The sequence below is a fragment of the Ranitomeya imitator genome, chromosome 2 (genome assembly GCF_032444005.1).
Source record: "Ranitomeya imitator isolate aRanImi1 chromosome 2, aRanImi1.pri, whole genome shotgun sequence".
In the NCBI taxonomy this organism is placed as follows: Eukaryota; Metazoa; Chordata; class Amphibia; order Anura; family Dendrobatidae; genus Ranitomeya; species Ranitomeya imitator.
In genome coordinates this window covers 244,594,183-244,621,363 of record NC_091283.1, presented here as the reverse complement: position 1 = coordinate 244,621,363, position 27,181 = coordinate 244,594,183, and the positions used below count along the sequence as shown (strand labels likewise).

Here is a 27,181-nt window from a genome sequence, read left to right as displayed (position 1 = left end):
ACCTTGTTGCAACGTCTATGATTAGGCGATGCTGGGGAAGGTTCAAAGAACGCTGATAGGTCTGCATACGGCTGGAGTGTACGGGCGAACGGCGGATATGTGAGCAAAGTCCACGCACTTTGAGGAGCAGGTCGGATAACCCCGGATAACTTTTCAGGAAGCACTGCACCACCAGGTTTAAGGTGTGAGCCAGGCAAGGAATGTGTTTCAGTTGGGAAAGGGAGATGGCAGCCATGAAATTCCTTCCGTTATCACTCACTACCTTGCCTGCCTCAAGATCTACAGTGCCCAGCCACGACTGCGTTTCTTTCTGCAAGAACTCGGACAGAACTTCCGCGGTGTGTCTGTTGTCGCCCAAACACTTCATAGCCAATACAGCCTGCTGACGTTTGCCAGTAGCTGCCCCATAATGGGAGACCTGGTGTGCAACAGTGGCAGCTGCGGATGGAGTGGTTGTGCGACTGCGGTCTGTGGACGAGCTCTCGCTTCTGCAGGAGGACGAAGAGGAGGAGGAGGGGGTGCGAACGGCTACAGCCAATTGTTTCCTAGACCGTGGGCTAGGCAGAACTGTCCCAAACTTGCTGTCCCCTGTGGACCCTACATCCACCACATTTAACCAGTGTGCCGTGATGGACACGTAACGTCCCTGGCCATGCCTACTGGTCCATGCATCTGTTGTCAGGTGCACCTTTGTGCTCACAGATTGCCTGAGTGCATGGACGATGCGCTCTTTAACATGCTGGTGGAGGGCTGGGATGGCTTTTCTGGAAAAAAAAGTGTCGACTGGGTAGCTCGTAGCGTGGTACAGCGTAGTCCATCAGGGCTTTGAAAGCTTCGCTTTCAACTAACCGGTAGGGCATCATCTCTAACGAGATTAGTCTAGCTATGTGTGCGTTCAAACCCTGTGTACGCGGATGCGAGGCTAAGTACTTCCTTTTTCTAACCATAGTCTCATGTAGGGTGAGCTGGACTGGAGAGCTGCAGATCGTGGAACTAGCAGGGGTGCCGGTGGACATGGCAGACTGAGAGACGGTGGGAGATGGTATTGTTGCCACCGGTGCCCTAGATGCAGTGTTTCCTACTACGAAACTGGTGACTCCCTGACCCTGAAGGCTTTGGCCTGGCAAAGAAACCTGCACAGATACTGCAGGTGGTGCGGAAAATGGTGGCCCTACACTGCCGGAAGGGATGTTGCGTTGCTGACTAGCTTCATTGGCCGAGGGTGCTACAACCTTAAGGGACGTTTGGTAGTTAGTCCAGGCTTGCAAATGCATGGTGGTTAAATGTCTATGCATGCAACTTGTATTGAGACTTTTCAGATTCTGTCCTCTGCTTAAGGTAGTTGAACATTTTTGACAGATGACTTTGCGCTGATCAATTGGATGTTGTTTAAAAAAATGCCAGACTGCACTCTTTCTAGCATCGGATACCTTTTCAGGCATTGCAGACTGAGCTTTAACCGGATGGCCACGCTGTCCTCCAACAGGTTTTAGCTTTGCCACGCGTTTTGGGCAAGATACGGGCCCGGCAGATGGAACCTGTTGCGATGTTGATGCCTGCTGCGGCCCCTCCTCCTCCGCTTCAGAACTGCTGCCGCCTGCACCCTGTTCCCCCAATGGCTGCCAATCGGGGTCAAGAACTGGGTCATCTATTACCTCTTCTTGTAGCTCGTGTGCAACTTCGTCTGTGTCACCGTGGCGGTCGGTGGTATAGCGTTCGTGATGGGGCAACATAGTCTCATCAGGGTCTGATTCTTGATCAGCACCCTGCGAGGGCAATGTTGTGGTCTGAGTCAAAGGACCAGCATAGTAGTCTGGCTGTGGCTGTGCATCAGTGCACTCCATGTCAGATTCAACTTGTAATGGGCATGGACTGTTAACTGCTTCACTTTCTAAGCCAGGGACGGTATGTGTAAAGAGCTCCATGGAGTAACCCGTTGTGTCGCCTGCTGCATTCTTCTCTGTTGTTGTTTTTGCTGAAGAGGACAAGGAAGCGACTTGTCCCTGACCGTGAACATCCACTAACGACGCGCTGCTTTTACTTTTACCAGTTTCACGAGAGGAGGCAAAAGAGCTAGAGGCTGAGTCAGCAAGATAAGCCAAAACTTGCTCTTGCTGCTCCGGCTTTAAAAGCGGTTTTCCTACTCCCAGAAAAGGGAGCGTTCGAGGCCTTGTGTAGCCAGACGACGAACCTGGCTCCACAGCTCCAGACTTAGGTGCAATATTTTTTTTCCCACGACCAGCTGATGCTCCACCACTACCACTACCCTCATTACCAGCTGACAATGAACGCCCCCGGCCACGACCTCTTCCACCAGACTTCCTCATTGTTTTGAAAACGTTAACAAACGAACGGTATTTGTTGCTGTCACACAACTTACACGGTGAGCTATAACTTCAGTATGATTTAGCTACCCCTTTACAGGTGGGTGAGACCACAACGAAAATCAGCCACAATGTTACACACTCTGTTGTTGTTGGCAACAAATGAGATGGCACACACGCAGGACTGTCACTGAAGCGCAAATATAAATATTTATCTCCCACTGATTTGTGTTTGTTTTTTTTAAAAGGGAGACTTCAGAAAAAAAAATAATTAAAAAAAAATTATTTTTTACAGAAGAATTTATAAAACAAATAAAATGAAATGATTGTTTCAGGGAGAATTTAGGAAGAAAAAAAAAAAAAAAAAAAAAGGCTTTGTAGGGCCCACTGAGTGAGAGAGGACGCACACAGGAGTCAGGAGTGGCACACAAGCCCAGAGGCCAATATTAATCTCCCACCGATTGATTTAGTTATTTTTTTTGGTAGATTTTGGAACCCAAATCAAGCAAAAAAATTAATAGGCTTTCTATGGCCCACAATTGGAGAGAGAGAGATGGCACACCCAAGAGTCAAGACTGGCACACAAGCAGAAAGGGCAATATTAATCTCCCACTGATTTGTTTTTGTTTTTTTGTTTTTTCAGGGAGACTTTAGGAAAAAAAAAATAGAATAAAATGATTTTTTCAGGAAGAATTTAGAAACCAAAGAGAATAAAATGATTTTTTCAGGGAGAATTTAGAAAACAAATAAAACAAAAAAAGGCTTTCTATGGCCCACTGAGTGAGAGATGACGCACACAGGAGTCAGGAGTGGCACACAAGCCCAGAGGCCAATATTTATCTCCCAGTGATTGATGTAGTGATTTTTTCAGGTAGATTTTGGAACCCAAATCAAGCTAAAAAAAATAATAGGCTTTCTATGGCCCACAATTGGGGAGAGAGAGAGAGATGGCACACCCAGGAGTCAAGACTGGCACACAAGCAGAAGGGGCAATATGAATCTCCCACAGATTTTTTTTTTTTTTTTTTTCAGGGAGACTTGAGAGAAAAAAAAATACCAAAAAAATGATTTTTTTCAGGAATAATTTAGAAACCAAAGAAAATAAAATGATTGTTTCAGGGAGAATTTAGAAAACAAATAAAACAAAAAATAGGCTTTCTAGGGCCCACTGAGTGACAGATGACGCACACAGGAGTCAGGAGTGGCACACAAGCCCAGAGGCCAATATTAATCTCCCACTGATTGATTTAGTGATTTTTTTCAGGTAGATTTTGGAACCCAAATCAAGCAAAAAAATTAATAGGCTTTCTATGGCCCACAATTGGGGAGAGAGAGAGAGATGGCACACCCAGGAGTCAAGACTGGCACACATGCAGAAGGGGCAATATGAATCTCCCACAGATTTTTTTTTTTTTTTTTTTTCAGGGAGACTTGAGAGAAAAATAAATACCAAAAAAATGATTTTTTTCAGGAATAATTTAGAAACCAAAGAAAATAAAATGATTGTTTCAGGGAGAATTTAGAAAACAAATAAAACAAAAAATAGGCTTTCTAGGGCCCACTGAGTGACAGATGACGCACACAGGAGTCAGGAGTGGCACACAAGCCCAGAGGCCAATATTAATCTCCCACTGATTGATTTAGTGATTTTTTTCAGGTAGATTTTGGAACCCAAATCAAGCAAAAAAATTAATAGGCTTTCTATGGCCCACAATTGGGGAGAGAGAGAGAGATGGCACACCCAGGAGTCAAGACTGGCACACATGCAGAAGGGGCAATATGAATCTCCCACAGATTTTTTTTTTTTTTTTTTTTTTCAGGGAGACTTGAGAGAAAAATGAATACCAAAAAAATGATTTTTTTTCAGGAATAATTTAGAAACCAAAGAAAATAAAATGATTGTTTCAGGGAGAATTTAGAAAACAAATAAAACAAAAAATAGGCTTTCTAGGGCCCACTGAGTGACAGATGACGCACACAGGAGTCAGGAGTGGCACACAAGCCCAGAGGCCAATATTAATCTCCCACTGATTGATTTAGTGATTTTTTTCGGTAGATTTTGGAACCCAAATCAAGCAAAAAAATTAATAGGCTTTCTATGGCCCACAATTGGGGAGAGAGAGAGAGATGGCACACCCAGGAGTCAAGACTGGCACACAAGCAGAAGGGGCAATATGAATCTCCCACAGATTTTTTTTTTTTTTTTTTTTTTCAGGGAGACTTGAGAGAAAAAAAAATACCAAAAAAATGATTTTTTTCAGGAATAATTTAGAAACCAAAGAAAATAAAATGATTGTTTCAGGGAGAATTTAGAAAACAAATAAAACAAAAAATAGGCTTTCTAGGGCCCACTGAGTGACAGATGACGCCCACAGGAGTCAGGAGTGGCACACAAGCCCAGAGGCCAATATTAATCTCCCACTGATTGATTTAGTGATTTTTTTCAGGTAGATTTTGGAACCCAAATTAAGCAAAAAAATTAATAGGCTTTCTATAACCCACTGAGTGAGAGATGGCACACACAGGAGTAAGGAGTGGCACACAAGCCCTGAGGCCAATATTTTTCTCCCACTGATTGATTGATTGATTTTTTCAGGTAGAATTATGAACCCAAATCAACCCAAAAAATAAATAGGCTTTCTATGGCCCACTATTTGTGAGAGAGATGGCACGCTCAGGACTGGCACACAAGCCCAGAGGCCAATATTAATCTCCCACTTTTTTTTTTTTTCCAGGGAAAATTTATAAACCCAATAAAAAAAATAATAATAAATAGGCTTTCTATGGCCCACTATCTGAGAGAGAGAGATGGCACGCTTAGGACTGGCACACAAGCCCAAAGGCCAATACTAATCTCCCACTGATTGATTGATTGATTTTTTTAAGGTAGAATTATGAACCCAAATCAACCAAAAAAATAAATAGGCTTTCTATGGCCCACTATTTGTGAGAGAGATGGCACGCTCAGGACTGGCACACAAGCCCAGAGGCCAATATTAATCTCCCACTTTTTTTTTTTTCCAGGGAAAATTTATAAACCCAATAAAATAATAAAAAAATAGGCTTTCTATGGCCCACTATCTGAGAGAGAGAGAGATGGCACGCTTAGGACTGGCACACAAGCCCAAAGGCCAATATTAATCTCCCACTGATTGATTTATTGATTTTTTCAGGTAGAATTTAGAACCCAAATCAAGCAAAAAAATTAATAGGCTTTCTATGGCCCACTGAGTGAGAGATGGCACACACAGGAGTAAGGAGTGGCACACAAGCCCTGAGGCCAATATTTTTCTCCCACTGATTGATGTTGTGATTTTTTCTGGTAGATTTTGGAACCCAAATCAAGCAAAAAAATAAATAGGCTTTCTATGGCCCACTGAGTGAGAGATGACACAGACAGAGATGGCACTCTAGCAGAAATGTCAATCTTAATCTCCCACCAAAAAAAAAAAAAAAAAAAAAAAAGGAACTGTCCTTCAATTACTATCTCCCTGCAGTAATCTCAGCCAGGTATGGCAGGCAGCAATAAGGAGTGGACTGATGCACAAATTAAATAAAAAGTGTGGACAAACAAACAAGATAGCTGTGCAGAAAGGAAGGAACAAGAGGATTTGTGCTTTGAAAAAAGCAGTTGGTTTGCACAGCGGCGTACACACAGCAATGCAGCTATCAGGGAGCCTTCTTGGGCAGCCCAATGAGCTACAGCGCTGAGGAAAAAAAAAAAAAAAAGGAGCTTCCACTGTCCCTGCACACCGAAGGTGGTGTTGGGCAGTGGAAATCGCTACAGCACAAGCGGTTTTGTGGTTAATGGACCCTGCCTAACGCTATCCCTGCTTCTGACGAAGCGGCAGCAACCTCTCCCTAAGCTCAGATCAGCAGCAGTAACATGGCGGTCGGCGGGAACTCCCCTTTATAGCCCCTGTGACGCCGCAGACAGCAAGCCAATCACTGCAATGCCCTTCTCTAAGATGGTGGGGACCAGGACCTATGTCATCACGCTGCCCACACTCTGCGTTTACCTTCATTGGCTGAGAAATGGCGCTTTTCGCGTCATTGAAACGCGACTTTGGCGCGAAAGTCGCGTACCGCATGGCCGACCACGCACAGGGGTCGGATCGGGTTTCATGAAACTCGACTTCGCCAAAAGTCGGCGACTTTTGAAAATGTTCGACCCGTTTCGCTCAACCCTAGTGGTGACAAAAAGAAAAATTTTCCTAAGCAGCCATTTCAGCCCTTTCGGCGCTCCTTTCGGAGAGGCCAAAAATTCTGAAGGCAGCAGTATAGAGACCGAAACAGGAGCAACTTCGATAAGCGGTCAAGGGGAGGGAAAGGCTTCTATTTTGGCAAGTCCCCCAGGGACACCAAGAAACCCTCTCAGTGACGGTCCTTCTCAGGTGGGAGGGAGGCTCTGTCACTTCCTTCCAGCCTGGGAGAGGATCTCCTCCAGCGTATGGATCCGACAGATCATAGGATCAGGCCTAAAACTAAAATTCCACCACTGGCCTCCAAGAAGATACATGCAGACCCCGGTACAGTCCTCCCAAGAGAAACAAGACAGTCTGGAAGGAGAAATAATATCACTCCTAGACAAACACGTCTTGGAAGAAGTTCCAGGAAAGGCTGGAAGGGTTTTACTCCCCTCTTTTTCTCATTAAAAAAACGGACAATTCTTGGAGGACAATAATAAATTTAAAAGGCCTCAACAAATATCTAATAATTCCATCTTTCAAAATGGAGACCATAAAATCAGCGGTGAAACTTCTATATCCTCAGTGTTACATGTCCGTCCTAGACCTTATTATCACGTCCCAATCAGACAACAAGATCGTCAGTTCCTCAGAGTGGCAGTTCAGATGGGGTCCCAGCTACGTCACTTTCAGTACAGGGCTCTGCCCTTTGGGATAGCAACAGCCCCACGGGTGTTTACAAAACTGATTGCAGAGGTCACAGCACATCTCAGAGAAAAAGACACTCTGTTAATACCCTACTTAGATGACTTCCTGATAGTGGGGAAAAACTTTTCTCACTGTCAGGAGCAGGTCAGAATAGTGATGGACACTCTATAGACACTAGGATGGCAACTGAACCTCAAGAAATCCAAACTAGAGCCAGCAATGGTCCAGAATTTCCTAGGGATAACAGTAGACTCCGTGGCGCAGGAGTGTCGCCTCCCAGAGGAAAAAGATCAAACAAATGATTATGTCCACATTAAAAAAACCAGAGATGACTTTAAGAAGAGCCATGTCGGTATTGGGGTCTCTAACCTCCTGCATACCGGCAGTAAAATGGGCCCAGTTCCATGCAAGAGAACTGCAATGGTATGTGCTGCAGAATGACTTGGAACTTCAGGGGCAGCTAGAGCAGAAGCTCATTCTCCCACTCTCTGTACTACAATCACTCAGATGGTGGTTACAGGTAGAGTCATCTCCGAGAGGAGTTCCCTGGACATACACAGCCTTCAAGGTAATCCCAACGGACGCCAGTCCATGGGGATGGGGAGCTCACTCAGACACACTAAGGGGCCAAGACCCCTGGGCTCAAGAGGAGAAAAATCTATCCTCAAACGAGTGGGAACTCCTAGCAATAGAAAAGGCGCTAGAGAGATTACTTCCACACTTGACAGGGCATCATGTGAGAGTCCTATCGGACAACCAAACAGCGGTCGCATATGTGAACCACCATGGGGGCACCCGTTCTCGGTCACTGATGCACATAACCAGAATTCTCATGACTCTAGCCAAAAGGCATTTCCTTCCATTATCGGCCCTGCATATTCAAGGTGTGGACAATATAAAGGCAGACTTTTTAAGCAGGAACCACTTGATGCAAGGGGAATGGTCCCTAAAAAAGTCCATTTTTCAACGGATAGTGCACATGTGGGGAAGACCCAGTGTAGACCTCTTTGCCTCAAAAGCCAACAAAAAAGTTCAAAAGTTCTGCTCCCTGAACCCAGCAGACAGGCCGTTGGCAGTAGACGCCTTCAGCATAGATTGGACATCAGGACTCCTGTATGCCTTCCCACTGATATGTCTAATCCCAGCAGTTCTGAAGAAGATCAGGGAGGACAAGGCCAGGGTAATTGTGATAGCTCCCTTCTGGCCGAAAAGACCATGGTTTTACTGGCTGAGAGTGATGTCAGTGACGGACCCGTGGGTTCTCCTGGAAGACCAGGACCTTCTAACACAGGGTCCCTTCAACCACCCGCAGAATTCCGGGCTACATTTGACAGCCTGGCATTTGAACGGTCGTTGTTAGAGAAAGAAGGGTTCTCAGCTGGTTTACTATCCACCTTGCTCAGTAGAAGAAAACCAGTAACGACCAAGATCTATGGGAGAATATGGAAGAAATTCCTCTCCAGCTCAGGGCAAATACATGAAGGGGAGGTCCCAATAGTGGCAATACTGGAGTTCCTGCAAAAGGGCTTAGATCTGGGATTAGCTGTTAGTACCCTCAAAGTACACATTTCAGCCATAGCAGCCTTATTCAACTGTGACCTGGCAAGCAATAGGTGGGTGGCGAGGTTCATCCGAGCCTGTAGTAGAGCTGACTCTGTTCCATCCCCTACTCCTCCACCATGGGATCTAAATTTAGTGTTGACAGCTTTGACAGAAAGCCCCTTTGAGCCGTTAAATACAACATCAGATAAAGTACTGACATTAAAGACAGCTTTGTTAGTGGCACTTACATCGGCCCGTAGGGTGGGGGATCTACACGCGTTGTCAGCTGACCCCCCTTACACACAAATTATGGACGATAGGGTTGTATTAAAATTAGATCCGGCATATCTCCCCAAAGTGGTATCGAGATTCCATAGGGCTCAGGATATAACCCTACCCTCTTTCTGTCCCAATCCTAGTAACAAGAAAGAGGAGAGACTCCATTGCCTAGACGTCAGGAGATGTATCCTACAGTATTTAGAGATGACAAAATCCTGGAGGAAACAGCGGGCTTTATTTGTTTCGTTCCAGGGGTCAAAGAAGGGCCTTAAAGCCTCAAAACAAACTATCGTTAGATGGGTGAGAGAGGCCATTATTCTAGCGTACAGTAGTGCAGGCAGGGTTGTTCCACAGGGTCTGAAAGCCCACTCCACGAGGGCCATGACAACATCTTGGGCGGAGAGAGCAGATGCTACCATCGACCAAATCTGTAAGGTGGCCACTTGGTCCTCTCTGTCTACATTTTTTAAACATTATAGGCTAGACCTATCTGATACCTCTGTTCTCACATTTGGGAGAAGAGTGTTACAAGCAGTGATGCCTCCCTGAAGAGAATACAAATCTCTGTAACTCTCTCATGGTGCCGTCATGTATGATGGAAAAACACAGGTATTACATACTTGGTGATGTGTTTTTTCATGAGACATGACGGCACCCTTATATTCCCACCCTTTTGATCACGTCATTAGTTGGGTGCATTATTAGCATTATTTGTATTATACACTCCCTGGGATATCGGTGAATAGAACCGTATAGGATGTATTATTTATGTGTACACTAACCAGCGGAGTTCCTCTCGTACTCTGTAAAACAACTGATGTGGAGAGAGGAGCCACCCATTTATCTTGAAGGTTTCCTGTCCTTGATGGGTAGATCCCCTCTCTCGTGGTGCCGTCATGTCTCATGAAAAAACACATTACCAGGTATGTAATACCCGTGTTTTTGGGAAAATCCAACTTTATGAAGAATATAATGATAAAAAATCCCAATAACAAGTGGCTGACAAAAGGATCACGTAACAGCCCTCACTGAACTGATTCAGTGATGGGTTGTTACGTGATACTTTTGTCAGCCACTTGTTATTGGGATTTTTTATCATTATATTCTTAATAAAGTTGGATTTTACCAAAAATATTATTTCTTTCTCCTGGAGCTGGATTTTTTCAAGTCTTTTCCTGCATTATTTTTGCCTACATAACATTGATTGGTTTCTTTTTATTCAATATTTGGGAGGCAGAATGAACAAACAATTGAATACCACGCACTACTGGTACATCCAACAAGGTTTTCTATTAGACTGTGAACTGTCATTGTCTTGGTAAATAATTAAAGTTTTTTACATCGCTTGCCATTTTTTGGACAGTTTAAGTAGAAATGTTCAAAAATATAAAACTCAAGGATATGTTATTAAAAATATTTTTTTATCTTAGCAGATGACTGTACCAGGAGATCAGAGGGACAGTTGACATCTTCAATTTTTAAATCTGATGATCTTGAGATCCTACAAGAAGCAACGGAAGTGATTGCTGTTACTCCATATATATCATCATCCATTCACAGCAAAGATCTATCATCTGATCCTATGAAACACGTCCCATCTTCTGATTCATTACTGGCTACTAAGGAAAATCAAAGTCACAAAAGAGGCATTAAAAAACAAACTGCCCCTAAAGCAAATAAGTCAGTTTCATGTTCAGAATGTGGGAAATGTTTTAACAAGAAATGGAATCTTGTTAATCACCAAATAATTCACACAGGAGAGAAGCCTTTTTCATGTTTAGAATGTGGGAAATGTTTTAATCAGAAATGGCATCTTGTTCGACACCAAATAACTCACACAGGGGAGAAGCCTTTTTCATGTTCAGAATGTGGGAAATGTTTTAAATGGAAATCAGATTTGGTTAATCACCATAGAACTCACACAGGGGAGAAGCCTTATTCATGTTCAGAATGTGGGAAATGTTTTAAATGTAAATCAGATTTGATTAATCACCATAGAACTCACACAGGGGAGAAGCCTTATTCATGTTCAGAATGTGGGAAATGTTTTAAATGGAAATCAGATTTGGTTAATCACCATAGAACTCACACAGGGGAGAAACCTTATTCATGTTCAGAATGTGGGAAATGTTTTAAATTGAAAGTGCTTCTTGTTAGTCACCAGAGAACTCACACAGGGGAGAAGCCTTTTTCCTGTTCAGAATGTGGGAAATGTTTTACCTTCAAAGAGAGTCTTGTTAGACACCAAATATCTCACACAGGGGAGAAGCCTTTTTCATGTTCAGAATGTGGGAAATGTTTTAACAAGAAAGGGAGGCTTGTTACACACCAAATATCTCACACAGGGGAGAAGCCTTTTTCCTGTTCAGAATGTGGGAAATGTTTTAACCAGAAAAGTAGTCTTGTTACACACCAAAGAACTCACACAAGAGAGAAGCCTTTTTCGTGTTCAGTATGTGGGAAATGTTTTAGCCAGAAATCATATTTGGTTAGTCACCAGAGAACTCATACAGGGGAGAAGCCTTTTTCGTGTTCAGTATGTGGGAAATTTTTTAGCCAGAAATCATATTTGGTTAGACATCAGAGAACTCATACAGGGGAGAAGCCTTTTTCCTGTTCAGAATGTGGGAAATGTTTTAAATGGAAATCGCTTCTTGTTAGACATCAGTGCAGTCACACAGAGGAGAAAACTTTTACATTTTCCTAATGTGGGAAATATTTTACTTGGAAATAAACTTTTAATAAACATCAGAGACGTCACATAGGGGAGAAGCCTTTTTATGTTCATAATGTTGGAATAGTTTTAACCAAAATTGAATCTTTTTAAATGAGTTGTCTCCTGTCATTCCTCATGTTTGCTGACAAAAGGATAAAACTAAACTTTATTAATTCCAAATGTAAAACTATACCCATAATTCACCCCTTGAAGGTTATTCAGTAGGTGACTAATAGAAAAAACATGTACCCCACAGTTGAGTATATAGGGTGAGGTGACGTATACACACTCGCTCTCCAAGCCTCTCATTTCTATGGGTTTCATCATCCTCACCAAAAGCAACTCCTCAGGAGACTATTTAATATTGACCTATATTCAAGCGAGACTAGACAAAAAAAAAACTAAAGTCATGTATCATGTTATCCGAAACAGTCAGAAAACCAACCACATATTGGCAGATCCCAAACCTCAAACTAAATACTTTGTAAGTTTATAAGCCTCTCCAGTTTCAGGAACAGATAGTATGTGAAACTACAGGTGGAGTAACCGACCCTGGAATATGAAGCCAGGTTGTGATCCTCAGATCAACTGGCCTTGTATGGACTGTCATCTTCCTACGCTTGTCATTACCTCCTCTCTGCGTGCGTGCCACAGGTGGAGTAACCGACTCTGGAATTCGAAGCCAGGTTGTGATCCTAGGATCAACTGGCCTTGTGTGGACTGGCATCTTCCTACGCTTATAGTTGCCTCCTCTCTGTGTGCGTGCCACAGGTGAGGTAGCGTCCCTGGAAGATCTGTAGTCACAGCTGCTAGTATCCAGGTGAGTCAGCGGAAGGGTGAGACTCTAATGTGCACCATTTTGAGTAATGTGCTGGGACTGTTCTATATGTTATCTGCCTGATTTGTGGTTCAATAAAGCTATGCCACACTGTTTTACCCTCACCCTGTGTTGCCTGAGTAGTGTGTTGCCCATGTTAAAAGGAGAGCGGGAGTTCGGCGAGACGGTCCATGGTCCCTGCGTTTTCGGCTAGTGGGCGGCGCTCATAGCAATCCGGCAGTGACAACCGTAGACTTCAAGGGGAGACTTCTTGTTGTCATGCCAACCCATCAGAGACCCGCGATCATGTGACTGGGCGGGATTTCTGGCTCTCTTGCTGACGTACCAGAAAAGATGTGGCTCAGCGCTGGAGCCCACATCAAAGGAAAGTAGTCCAACACGCCTGATGTTGGAAAGGAGTTAAAGGGGATTGTTTTTACAGAGACATAAGTGGTAATCAATCCTGTATACATACATATATGTATGTGTGTGTATGAAGCCACGCCCACTCCATATAGCCACACCCATTCCACACGCAAAGCCCCGTACAATAAATAATATATATATATATATATATAATAAATACACTGCTCAAAAAAATAAAGGGAACACTAAAATCGCACATCCTAGATATCACTGACTGAAATATTCCAGTTGTAAATCTTTATTCATTATATAGTGGAATGCGTTGAGAACAGTAAAACCTAAAAATGATCAATGTAAATCACAACTAATATCCCATGGAGGTCTGGAGTTGGAATGATGCTGAAAATCAAAGTGGAAAATCAAATTGCAGTCTGATCCAACTTCAGTGGAAATGCCTCAAGACAAGGAAATGATGCTATGTAGTGTGTGTGGCCTCCATGTGCCTGTCACCTCCCTACAATGCCTGGGCATGCTCCTGATGAGGCGGCAGATGGTCTCCAGAGTGATCTCCTCCAAAACCTTTACTAAAGCATCCGCCAATTCCTGGACAGTCTGTGGTGGTGCAACATGACGTTGGTGGATGGAGTAAGATATGATGTCCCAGATGTGTTGGATTCAGGTCTGGGGAACGGAAAGGCCAGTCCATAGCTTCAATGCCTTCATCTTGCAGGAACTGCTGACACACTCCAGCCACGTGAGGTCTGGCATTAGTCCTGCATTCGGCGCAACCCAGGGCCAACCGCACCATCATACGGTCTCAAAAGGGGTCTGAGGATCTCATCTCTGTACCTAATGGCAGTCAGGCTACCTCTGGTGAGCACATGGAGGGCTGTGCGGCCATCCAATGAAATGCCAACCCACAGCATTACTGACCCACTGCCAAAAAGGTCATGCTGAAGGATATTGCAGGCAGCAGATTGCTCTCCACGGTGTCTTCAGACCCTGTCATGTCTCTCACATGTGCTCAGTGTGAACCTGCTTTCATCTGTGAAGAGCACAATGCACCAGTGGCGAATTTGCCAATCCTGGTGTTCTGTGGCAAATGGCAAGCGTCCTGCACGGTGTTGGGCTGTGAGCACAACCCCCATCTGTGGACGTCAGGCGCTCCATCCTCATGGAGTCGGTTTCTAAACGTTTGTGCAGACACATGCACATTTGTGGCCTGCTGGAGGTCATTTTGCAGGGATCTGGCAGTGCCCCTCCTGTTCCTCCTTGCATAAAGGCTGAGGTAGCAGTCCTGCTGCTGGGTTGTTGCCCTCCTTCGGCCCCCTCCACGTTTCCTGGTGTACTGGCCTGTCTCCTGGTAGCGCCTCCAGCCTCTGGACACTACGCTAACAGACACAGCAAACCATCTTGCCACAGATTGCATTGATGTGCCATCCTGGATGAGCTGCACTACCTGAGCCACTTGTGTGGGTTGTAGAGTCTGTCTCATGCTACCACGAGTGTGAAAGCACAGCCAACATTCAAAAGTGACCAAAACATTAGCCAGAAAGCATTGGTACTGAGATGTGGTCTGTGGTCTCCACCTGCAGAACCACCCCTTTATTGAATGTGTCTTGATAATTGCCAATAATTTCCATCTGTTGTCTATTCCATTTGCACAACAGCATGTGAAATTGATTGTCAATCAGTGTTGCTTCCTAAGTGGACAGTTTGATTTCACAGAAGTTGATTTACTTGGAGTTATATTCTGTTGTTTAAGTGTTCCCTTTACTTTTTTGAGCAGTGTATATAATATCTAATGTATATATTTCATAGGCACATCATCTTGACCACAACAGCTTTCACTGCCTGTGTTGACCACATCAACCAATCACTAAGCATCTTTCATTTCACCAGAGCTGTTTAGAAGATCAATGCTGAGCTATGATTGGTTGCTGTAAGCAACAGTTTTCCTTGTAGACAGATATAACTGAGGCCTATTATTATCATTTCTATGGTGTTATCGTCCTTCTGTGAAGCTGGAGATAACACAATTTATTACCGTGCCGACACAGACACAGTCTGCCACAGACTGCAGGGGCCCCAGAATCAGGAACTTCTCTTTGTCTGGCATGAAGTATCTCATTAACTTCAACCACAGATTAAAAAAAGAATGAAACACAAGACGGATTTCTTCAACCCAGAAACCATTTTACTTGGTGTAACAGCGTCACCCTGACAATGCCGGGTTCACTGTATACCTATTTATACAGATACAGCTAATGCCGCTCTAAATTAGGAGAAAAATCTGGCACCAATGCATCAAAATGAAAGATATTTATTGAAAATATCAGAGTCACAAAATTATGTAACATTTTGGTCCAAATTTGAACCTTCTTTAGATTGAGATACATATAACGAAACAAATAAAAAAAGAATCTACAATCAGTTATAACACGTCACTGATATTTGGTAACAGTTAATACAGATATAGAACATCGAGGCTAAATATTATAATGAATGAAGACCTGATGACACTGGACAGCTTACAATACTATACAATAACTAAATTACCAAAGTTGTGCATTATTGTATTATTGGGACTATTATATGTTCAATAAATATCTTTCATTTTGATGCATTAAGGAGTGCCAGATTTTTTTTTCATATTTATTACTAGGATTGGTATCCTTTTTCTGTGCACCCAAATTTTAGAACGTTGTGACATGTTTTGTGATTGAATATATTTTTACCATATACACGAGCCCTGTTTTTTCACTGATTAATGTAACAAGAGATGTTTGCAATCAGCTTTTCTTATAATGAGACAGATGTGGCCAATATTGTCTCAGAAGTTACCGCATCCAGCAAATTTTTACAAATTTCCGGCAGTGAATTTAAATCATGTGATCTGGAAAGAGAATCTCATCTTCTAGGCCTGGAGCTTCACAGTGCAACGACTGCTATATATATTAAAACTAGGGTTGAGCGACTTTTACTTTTTTAGGATCGAGTCGGCTTTCGCGAAACCCGACTATCTCAAAAGTCGAGTCGAGTGAAATCGGCCGATTATCGCAAAAAGTCAGGGATCGACCGAAACACGAAACCCAATTCAAGTCAATGGGGGAGCATAGTCGGCAGTGAGTGGAGGCCAGGAAAACACCTACAGTGCCCATTTTAATGTCAAAAACATACATTCTTGGTACTGAAGCTTGTCAATCTTAATTTACCTTATAAAAATAGTTAGGCATTGAAAATTGGGGGTCATTTGGCTAAAGTTGTGGGGGTATGGCTGATTCAAGTATTTAGTGGGCCCAAGAAACGTGGACCACGTCACGCCAGTGGAGCAGGGAGAGGTAAGTATTTAAACTTTGCAAGTGCTGTGATCCTGAGCAAGCAGGGGGGGCCCACTCGTTCGCATTGGCACTGGCACAGGGCCCCTCAAAGTACGGCGGTGTGTTTGCATGGCGGGGGCGCCTCCCACCGGCAGCAACACTTTTGCGTACTATGAGGGGCCCTGTGCCAGTGACGTCGCCAACGAGTATTCCCCCCCATCTGATGAAGGAACCTGCACTTTCATCTGCACCTTCCTCTTTGTCCCCGTGTAAGGTGAAATAGTATACGGGAAGGGGAACCTGACTTTCAGCAGGGTCAGATTCTGGCTGTATAGCGTGCAAGGGGAATGTAGCGGTCTGGGTCAATGTACCAGCAGAGTCATCTAGCACTGGCTGGGCAATGGGCAGGATGAGGAGGAAACACAGATATAGGCCCAAATAATATAGTGGGCTAAATGCATTTCAAAATTGGTAACAGGACTAACCAGGCGGCATTGCTTTGTTCAGTGGAGGACAACTGTAATGAGAGGCTGACACAGTGAGTAGGCCCAAATCAGTAAGTAGTCTAAATGCAGTTCAAAATTGGTAACAGTAGTAAACAGGCGGCACTGCTTTGTTCAGTGGAGAACAGCAAGGAGCGGCAGACACCGTTAGTAGGCCCCAACCAAACTAGTAGGCCAAATGCAGTGTTATATTAAAAACTACTTAATGAGAGCCTGAAGATTGAAGCTCAGGAAAGGAAACCAGGAGAAAACCTTGGAGCGGCAGACACCGTTAGTAGGCCCCAACCAAACTAGTAGGCCAAATGCAGTGTTATATTAAAAACTACTTAATGAGAGCCTGAAGATTGAAGCTCAGGACAGTAAACCTGGAGAACACCTTGGAGCGGCAGACACCGTTAGTAGGCCCCAACCAAACTAGTAGGCCAAATGCAGTGTTATATTAAAAACTACTTAATGAGAGCCTGAAGATTGAAGCTCAGGGCAGTAAACCTGGAGAACACCTTGGAGCGGCAGACACCGTTAGTAGGCCCCAACCAAACTAGTAGGCCAAATGCAGTGTTATATTAAAAACTACTTAATGAGAGCCTGAAGATTGAAGCTCAGGACAGTAAACCTGGAGAACACCTTGGAGCGGCAGACACCGTTTGTAGAACCCAACCAAACTTGTCGCCCCAATGCAATTTTCAAATTCCGGCTGAAAACCTGACAATTGCAGCTCAGCTTTTTTAAGAGGAGGACAGCTGTATTGAGTGGCACAGACACTGGTAGTAGGCCTTACACCACAAAGTTGTCTCAATGCAGTTTAAAAAAGATTACAGGGGTACACGGGCAGCATTGGTGTGGTCTGCGGAGGACAATTGGAAGGAGGGACCGCAGACAGACTTACTAGGCCTAAAATAAAAAAGTAGGCTCGATGCAGATCTAAATAAGTTCCAGGGGTACACAGGCAGCACTGGTTTGCCTGAACTAAACGGTCTACAAGAGTTGCTTGTTTGGTAGCCAATATTTGCTCAAGGTTCTCATGTGGCATGATATTTTGCAATTTCCCTTTGTAGCGTGGATCCAGGAAGCAGGCCAACCAGTAATCGTCATCGGTCATCATTTTCATAATGTGTGGGTCCCTTTTTAGGATGCGCAAGGCATAATCCGCCATGTGGGCCAATGTTCCAGGTGTCAATTCACTGCTTGTGCTGGGTTGAGGAGCATTTTCTGGCAAATCAATGTCACTTGTCTCCCTCAAAAACCCTGAACCTGATCTTGCAACGCCACCAGTTTCTATTGCCCCCTGAGAAGCTTCCTCATCCAAAAAATATTCATCCCCATCATCCTTCTCGTCCTCCTCCTCTTCGCCCGCCACCTCGTCCAGTAGACTTCCCTGACCAGGCAATGGCTGACTGTCATCAAGGCTTCCCTCGTCCTCGGCTGCAGATGCCTGCTCCTTTATGTGCATCAGACTTTGCATCAGCAGACGCATTAGGGGGATGCTCATGCTTATGATGGCATCATTTGCACTTACCAGGCGTATGCATTCCTCAAAACACTGAAGAACTTGACACAGGTCTTGTAGCTTCGACCACTGCACACCTGACAACTCCATGTCTGCCATCCAACTGCCTGCCCGTGTATGTGTATCCTCCCACAAATACAGAACAGCATGCCTCTGTTCGCACAACCACTGAAGCATGTGCAGTGTGGAGTTCAACCTTGTTGCAACGTCGATTATTAGGCGGTGCTGGGGAAGCTTCAAAGATCGCTGATGGTTCTGCATACGGCTGGAGTGTATGGGCGAACTGGGGATGTGCGAGCAAAGTCTGCGCACCTTCAGGAGCAGGTCGGGTAACCCCGGATAACTTTTCAGGAAGCACTGTGTGAGCCAGGCAAGGAATGTGTTTCAGTTGTGAAAGGGCTATGGCAGCCATAAAATTCCTTCCGTTATCACTGACTACCTTGCCTGCCTCAAGATGTACACTGCCCAGCCATGACTGAGTTTCTTGCTGCAAGAACTCGGACAGAAATTCCGTGGTAGTAGTGTATAATAGCCATGATCCGTCAAACTCAATCTGACAGGTGCCCCGCCCCCTATCAAAGTGTATCAAAATGTGTAACCCCTCCCCTCTCCTTGTCTGACGGCTGGTATCCAGCTGTCCCTCCTTGTTTGATTTCCCCTTTTGATATCGTTTAATATAGTTTAATTTGCTGCATTTTGATATTATTCCCGTATTTGTGGAATAACACATGTTTATAATTATAGCCTAGTCGTGTATTTATTTTACACGTGGTTTATAACACCTTTCTCATTTGTTTTATATTAGATTTTATACGTAGCCCGAGTTTGATTCTGTTAGCTGTGTTTTATTCACAGTGTATTCATATAGTGGAGAACTTAAAACACACCAAGCTGTTTATTTGCGGCCCTACTGAACAATAACTAAATGGTAGGGTTATCTGCGGGTCAGGGGTTTATAACACCTAGGTCAATTGCTGGTGTATTCGCTTTCCCAATAAATGTTCATTTACACAAACAGAAAAGTTATTGTTTCCTGTAGCTGTCTATTTGTTTTTGTATTCGCTTCCTTAGAAAACTTATTTGTAATTCTACTGAACATTAACAGTAAATTGTAAGCTGTGTTTATTCACAGTGTAGCAGATTTTCTCCTTGTGGCTGCCTTATATACACAAACAGAAAAGTTACTGGACAACTTATTTTATATATATATATATATATATATATATATATATATATATATATATATATATATATATATATATATATATATATAATATGCACCAATGTTACAACACAAGCAAGTAAGAAGCAGTGTGTTTTATACGAATATAAATTTTATTTCTCACAATAAAACAGCATCTCAAATTTTAAGTTAGCTAACAGCATGATGCTGACAAATGCATCTTTGCGGTATCTGATAACGACACGATGAACATTAATTCTGCATTATTTTATCACATGATGAAAATAGCCATTTTATATTGAATTACTGCAGATCGCCGGCATGACTGAGTGTAATATTGCACTCAATACTGTGCAAAGGGTCTGAATACTTATGTCCGTGTGATATTTCAGTTTTTCTTTTTAATAAATTCGCAAAAAAATCTACATTTCTGTTTTGTTCAGGCATGATGGCGTGCAGAGTGTACATTAATATATATATCTCAGAATGCAACTGAATAGTAATGCTAATTAGTCCATATAAATAGAAAATTATGTAGAAACCCAAAGTTTTGATAAGTGTATGAAAATACACCAATATTAACTATTTGTGCTATTTTAGGCGTACATTTGGCTCCCCAATGTTACAACACAAGCAAGTAAGAAGCTGTGTGTTTTATACGAATATAAATTTTATTTCTCACAATAAAACAGCATCTCAAATTTTAAGTTAGCTAACAGCATGATGCTGACAATTGCATCTTTGCGGTATCTGATAACGACACGATGAACATTAATTCTGCATTATTTTATCACATGATGAAAATAGCCATTTTATATTGAATTACTGCAGATCGCCGGCATGACTGAGTGTAATATTGCACTCAATACTGTGCAAAGGGTCTGAATACTTATGTCCGTGTGATATTTCAGTTTTTCTTTTTAATAAATTCGCAAAAAAATCTACATTTCTGTTTTGTTCAGGCATGATGGCGTGCAGAGTGTACATTAATATATATATCTCAGAATGCAACTGAATAGTAATGCTAATTAGTCCATATAAATAGAAAATTATGTAGAAACCCAAAGTTTTGATAAGTGTATGAAAATACACCAATATTAACTATTTGTGCTATTTCAGGCGTAAATTTGGCTCCCCAATGTTACAACACAAGCAAGTAAGAAGCCGTGTGTTTTATACGAATATAAATTTTATTTCTCACAATAAAACAGCATCTCAAATTTTAAGTTAGCTAACAGCATGATGCTGACAATTGCATCTTTGCGGTATCTGATAACGACACGATGAACATTAATTCTGCATTATTTTATCACATGATGAAAATAGCCATTTTATATTGAATTACTGCAGATCGCCGGCATGACTGAGTGTAATATTGCACTCAATACTGTGCAAAGGGTCTGAATACTTATGTCCGTGTGATATTTCAGTTTTTCTTTTTAATAAATTCGCAAAAAAATCTACATTTCTGTTTTGTTCAGGCATGATGACGTGCAGAGTGTACATTAATATATATATCTCAGAATGCAACTGAATAGTAATGCTAATTAGTCCATATAAATAGAAAATTATGTAGAAACCCAAAGTTTTGATAAGTGTATGAAAATACACCAATATTAACTATTTTCGCCCGCATTTTATATAAAATCTGCATAAAAAAATCTTCTTGGCTGCACCAAAACACGTAAGAAACAAATGTACAACTTTTAGCGCTGCCGCATCCGCAGATATTATTCCAGCGTTCTTTAATTCTACATTATTTTATCACACATTAATTTCACAACTTTTATATGATATTTATAACACATTCTCATTTATAAGGGATTTATAACACAATATTGTAAAATCATTTATTGGTTCGCGGCCTTACTAATATCCTTTGAAAATAAATTCAGCATTATTATTCCATGCTGTTACATTTTTATTCTGCAGCAACCTGTTTAGTAAAAATTCAGCATTCTTTTTATATCTTTGGTTTATATTATATTAGCTTTTTGTCATAGGTCAGGGATTTTTTGCACTTTATTAATATGCGGTTATTAGTCATTTAGGACTTATGTTATCATGTTTTTGCACTTTATTAATATGCTGACCACATAGGTCAGGCACGAACACACACACACAACACAGAACTCACACACAACAAACACACATAACATACAAAACACACACAACACATACAACACACACGACAAACATACACATACACACAACATACAGAACACATACAACACATGCGACACACACACACAAACAACACACACACAACAAATACACATGATTTTTTGCACTTTATTAATATGCGGGCCACATAGGTCAGTGATTTTTGCACTTCATAGGTCAGGGATTTTTTTGCACTTTATTAATATGCGGTTATTAGTCATTTAGGACTTATGTTATCATGTTTTTGCACTTTATTAATATGCTGACCACATAGGTCAGGGATTTTTTGCACTTTATTAATATGCGGTTATTAGTCATTTAGGACTTATGTTATCATGTTTTTGCACTTTATTAATATGCTGACCACATAGGTCAGGGATTTTTGCACTTTATTAATATGCGGTCCACATAGGTCAGTGATTTTTCCACTTTATTAATATGCTGTACACATATAGTATTTTTGATATCTCAAAAGGGTGTGACACATTCCCATATATTATTCCAGCTTTCTTTAATTCTACATTATTTTAGCACATATTAATTTTACAGGGGACTGTGCTGTCTATAATTTGACTCCTTTTTATTCAAAGACATCTAACATATACAGACTTTTAATGTTTTTGTGTAAAATCGCGGGCAGACAGGCACGAACACACACACACACACACACAACACAGAACCCACACACAACAAACACACAGAACCCACACACACAACACATACAACACACACAAGAAATAGACATTTAGGACTTATTTATGATTAATATGCGATTATTAGTCATTTAGGACTTATGTTATCATGTTTTTGCACTTTATTAATATGCGGTTATTAGTCATTTAGGACTTATGTTATCATGTTTTTGCACTTTATTAATATGCTGACCACATAGGTCAGGGATTTTTTGTACTTTATTAATATGCGGGCCACAAACACTTCTGCACCCACGGGCGCTTCTCAGACAACCATGCATCCGGTACTCATCAGGCCCTGTGAAATAATGCAAAAATACATCTGTGTGCGGCTGTCGGCATCAACATTTTGCTATTATAAGTTTATGGTTCTGTAAAGAACACGCAACACATACAGAACTCACACACACACACACAAATACACACAACACACAACACGCACATATTATGAAAAATGACAATCATTGTATGTGATTTAAAAGACTTCAGTTAGATTTATCAGGGGTGATTTAGTTTGAAAGCACGCAGCTCCTCGGTAATGTCTGGTGTTGGACATGCATTTAACAGTCTTTCATATGTATCGCAGAAAGATTTTAGTTCCATCTGTGCGAGTTTGCTTTGAGCGTACTGCGCAGACATGTCAGTAAACATTTTGACATGGTCAGCATCCCACGAAGGACGACCTGTGTAAGGTGTATGTACAGCAACTTTTTGCTTTCTACCTACACGGCGCCGGGATACGGCGCGTTTCTTTAGAGGTAATACAGGGGCAAAAACGCTAGAAGAGCCTGCAAGAGCAGTATCTGCAGATTGCACAGTCTGGCACACAGGTATATTGAGGGGCTCTATGGGTGACCACATACCCTCGGAGAGCTGTTCAATTTCTCTGTTTTCAGGAGTAACTTGTGGTATGGCGTCTGTGCTATTGGCGGGCCGAGTTATGCGGGGCCTAGCGTTCTGCGCTGCACGTTTCTCTCTTGAAACGTTCGTATATTTCTGATGTGAAATCTTGGGGCTTGGATTCCCGGGTTGTTTTGGTGCAGCGTAGCATTCATCACGATCCACAACACAGATAGGCGAAAGAGATGTTGTTCGCACCGCCGTATTAGCTCTTTGTGGTTGATTCTCTTCAGCGCCGTAATTACGCCGGTGCAAAACTCGTTGCTGAAGAGGCGACGTATCTAAAAGAAAAGATACAAGTGGCGGTTAGCCGCGAAACGGCGCAAAATTGGAAAAGCTAAACGGCGACGCATAGCTATGATCATGCGTAATATCTGAAAAGTTAATGGGGACAGGTACCCATGAAATCATTGTAACAATATTTACATAAACCTGTATAGAGCAGTCCAGATATATACTTACAAGTATGAAGCGGGAATTGTCCCACAACAGCTCCTGGTTTAACGGGCGGCGCGATGCTCAAACTCGCAGAGGCGGGAATATTCTCTTTTTCAAGCTGTATTTTCCGGGCAACTAGATTAGCTGGTGTAAGTAAAAATATAACGATTAGCGAACACAGAATTGATTTTCTACACAAAACTGCAGCGTTGAGACGGATATATATATATATATATATTCAAAAATGAATTTTGTGACAGTTAGCTAGCAGCTGTAAGTAAATATGAGTATTACACAAAAGTGAGAATCGACTGTATTTCAAGTGAACAGATACCTTTTCTATTCTTGAAACACCGGCGTAACGAGCTGCCGCGTGTTTTAGGCGCATCGGGTTTCGCTGAAGTTGCAGGGTTCTTGACATCTATGATCTCCACGTCTGAACCCAGCGTATCGCGTGGTTCGGGAACACACCAGTTTTCAGGCATATCGTCAGATGTCTCCGTGTCAGTATCTGTATGAGAAATTGCGCGTAGTTCGTGTTTACATACAAAGGATTAAAGCAACTGATATAGTATAATATAGTTTTACGGTATAAACGTATTTGCGGTGTAAATTAATATAGCAAGACTTATGCCTCTATATATTAATAATTCAGTATTATATTGGTGGCTACCGCTATTATTTGTTTTATTAATTTAATCATATATTTATTATGACATAATTTGTGTAATACAATAGTTAATAGATGCTATAGTTTTATGCCATAAACAGTATATATTAACATAGATAATATATATATATATATATATTTAGCTTTCTTACATGTGATACATGAAAGATAAATATCTTTGTACCGTGTTACAATGACATTTTTCCCTATCTAAAAGCAAAAAGGTGCTCCTAATTACCCATGATGAGGTGAAGAGCAGGCCCATTATCGGCTAGCGGCTCCACGGCTTCAATGCGCTCATAATTCTGCGTTATGAAATTATTGCGCCAATCGGGCGACATACACGGCTCTTAAATAAGAAAGAATGCATGAATATATAATTAATATAATTTACTTATAATATAATGACACAATCAGAATGAGTCAATACTCTGTACATTATACGCGTATAATACTGAGTTAATACATGCATTAATTGCATGTATGACTGTGTTCTGGGTGTTAACAGAAGGCGTGTGATGTGGCGTAACTGGGTGTGTTTCTGGGTGTTAACAGCTGAGTTGCTTTCTGACACTCAGGATAAATACAGCTGACTGTCCCACTACAGTACAACAGACATCCACCAGAAGCCAGACTAGGCTAAAAGAAGGACTATTCTAAATGTAAGTATATAAGACACTTGTCTTATTATTCGCAAATGCTTAATTATATTTAACTATGCATCTCTAAACCATAATTAAGGATGTTATTTGTTTAATAAGTTAGTGTTATACTGGAAGCTAACTGCATATTTAGTAGCGATGTATAATATAGTTTTTACTGTATAAGCCATATTTGTGGGACATAATTAATATAGAAAGGCTTATGGCTGGGCCATAACCACCATTGTTATCTGACATGTGCTAGCAATTAGTCACGGGTGCCGTATAATGCGGTTTTCCTGTAGGTGTGTTCACGGTGGGTGGTAATTTCTCTCTGAACAGTTGCGCTACTCTCTGAAAAGTAAGTGTTTACTGTTTTATTTGCGGTCTAATATTATCAATGCCTGTAACGCATATTTTTGTAACGTAGTTTTAAACTGTATTTATTGGCGGAGCAGTTATAGATAAAACTTATCCCCTATTTATTTAAGATGGAAGCCCAATACCCTCGCGAGCAATGCAGCCCCCTTCTTGCAAGCACACAATTAGGTATTATACGCGTATAATGTACAGAGTATTGACTCATTCTGATTGTGTCATTATATTATAAGTAAATTATATTAATTATATATTCATGCATTCTTTCTTATTTAAGAGCCGTGTATGTCGCCCGATTGGCGCAATAATTTCATAACGCAGAATTATGAGCGCATTGAAGCCGTGGAGCCGCTAGCCGATAATGGGCCTGCTCTTCACCTCATCATGGGTAATTAGGAGCACCTTTTTGCTTTTAGATAGGGAAAAATGTCATTGTAACACGGTACAAAGATATTTATCTTTCATGTATCACATGTAAGAAAGCTAAATATATATATATATATATTATCTATGTTAATATATACTGTTTATGGCATAAAACTATAGCATCTATTAACTATTGTATTACACAAATTATGTCATAATAAATATATGATTAAATTAATAAAACAAATAATAGCGGTAGCCACCAATATAATACTGAATTATTAATATATAGCGGCATAAGTCTTGCTATATTAATTTACACCGCAAATATGTTTATACCGTAAAACTATATTATACTATATCAGTTGCTTTAATCCTTTGTATGTAAACACGAACTACGCGCAATTTCTCATACAGATACTGACACGGAGACATCTGACGATATGCCTGAAAACTGGTGTGTTCCCGAACCACGCGATACGCTGGGTTCAGACGTGGAGATCATAGATGTCAAGAACCCTGCAACTTCAGCGAAACCCGATGCGCCTAAAACACGCGGCAGCTCGTTACGCCGGTGTTTCAAGAATAGAAAAGGTATCTGTTCACTTGAAATACAGTCGATTCTCACTTTTGTGTAATACTCATATTTACTTACAGCTGCTAGCTAACTGTCAGAAAATTCATTTTTGAATATATATATATATATATCCGTCTCAACGCTGCAGTTTTGTGTAGAAAATCAATTCTGTGTTCGCTAATCGTTATATTTTTACTTACACCAGCTAATCTAGTTGCCCGGAAAATACAGCTTGAAAAAGAGAATATTCCCGCCTCTGCGAGTTTGAGCATCGCGCCACCCGTTAAACCAGGAGCTGTTGTGGGACAATTCCCGCTTCATACTTGTAAGTATATATCTGGACTGCTCTATACAGGTTTATGTAAATATTGTTACAATGATTTCATGGGTACCTGTCCCCATTAACTTTTCAAATATTACGCATGATCATAGCTATGCGTCGCCGTTTAGCTTTTCCAATTTTGCGCCGTTTCGCGGCTAACCGCCACTTGTATCTTTTCTTTTAGATACGTCGCCTCTTCAGCAACGAGTTTTGCACCGGCGTAATTACGGCGCTGAAGGGAATCAACCACAAAGAGCTAATACGGCGGTGCGAACAACATCTCTTTCGCCCATCTGTGTTGTGGATCGTGATGAATGCTACGCTGCACCAAAACAACCCGGGAATCCAAGCCCCAAGATTTCACATCAGAAATATACGAACGTTTCAAGAGAGAAACGTACAGCGCAGAACGCTAGGCCCCGCATAACTCGGCCCGCCAATAGCACAGACGCCATACCACAAGTTACTCCTGAAAACAGAGATATTGAACAGCTCTCCGAGGGTATGTGGTCACCCATAGAGCCCCTCAATATACCTGTGTGCCAGACTGTGCAATCTGCAGATACTGCTCTTGCAGGCTCT

General features: G+C 41.8%; 1 protein-coding gene across 2 annotated transcripts in view; it reads left to right on the top strand.

Annotated features, from left to right (window-relative positions):
* The window catches only part of LOC138662869 (zinc finger protein 250-like), a 72,854-nt gene extending 60,162 nt beyond the window's left edge, over nucleotides 1-12,692 (top strand). Inside the window, exon 12 of one of the 2 annotated variants that reach the window (XM_069748856.1) lies at nucleotides 10,474-12,692. In XM_069748856.1, coding sequence (XP_069604957.1) covers nucleotides 10,474-11,747 — 1,274 coding nt within the window. In that variant the 3' untranslated portion in view covers nucleotides 11,748-12,692. Of the gene's footprint in view, nucleotides 1-10,470 lie in introns of both variants that reach the window. The other variant, XM_069748855.1, reaches the window with a different exon arrangement.
* The last annotated feature ends 14,489 nt before the right edge of the window (nucleotides 12,693-27,181 follow it).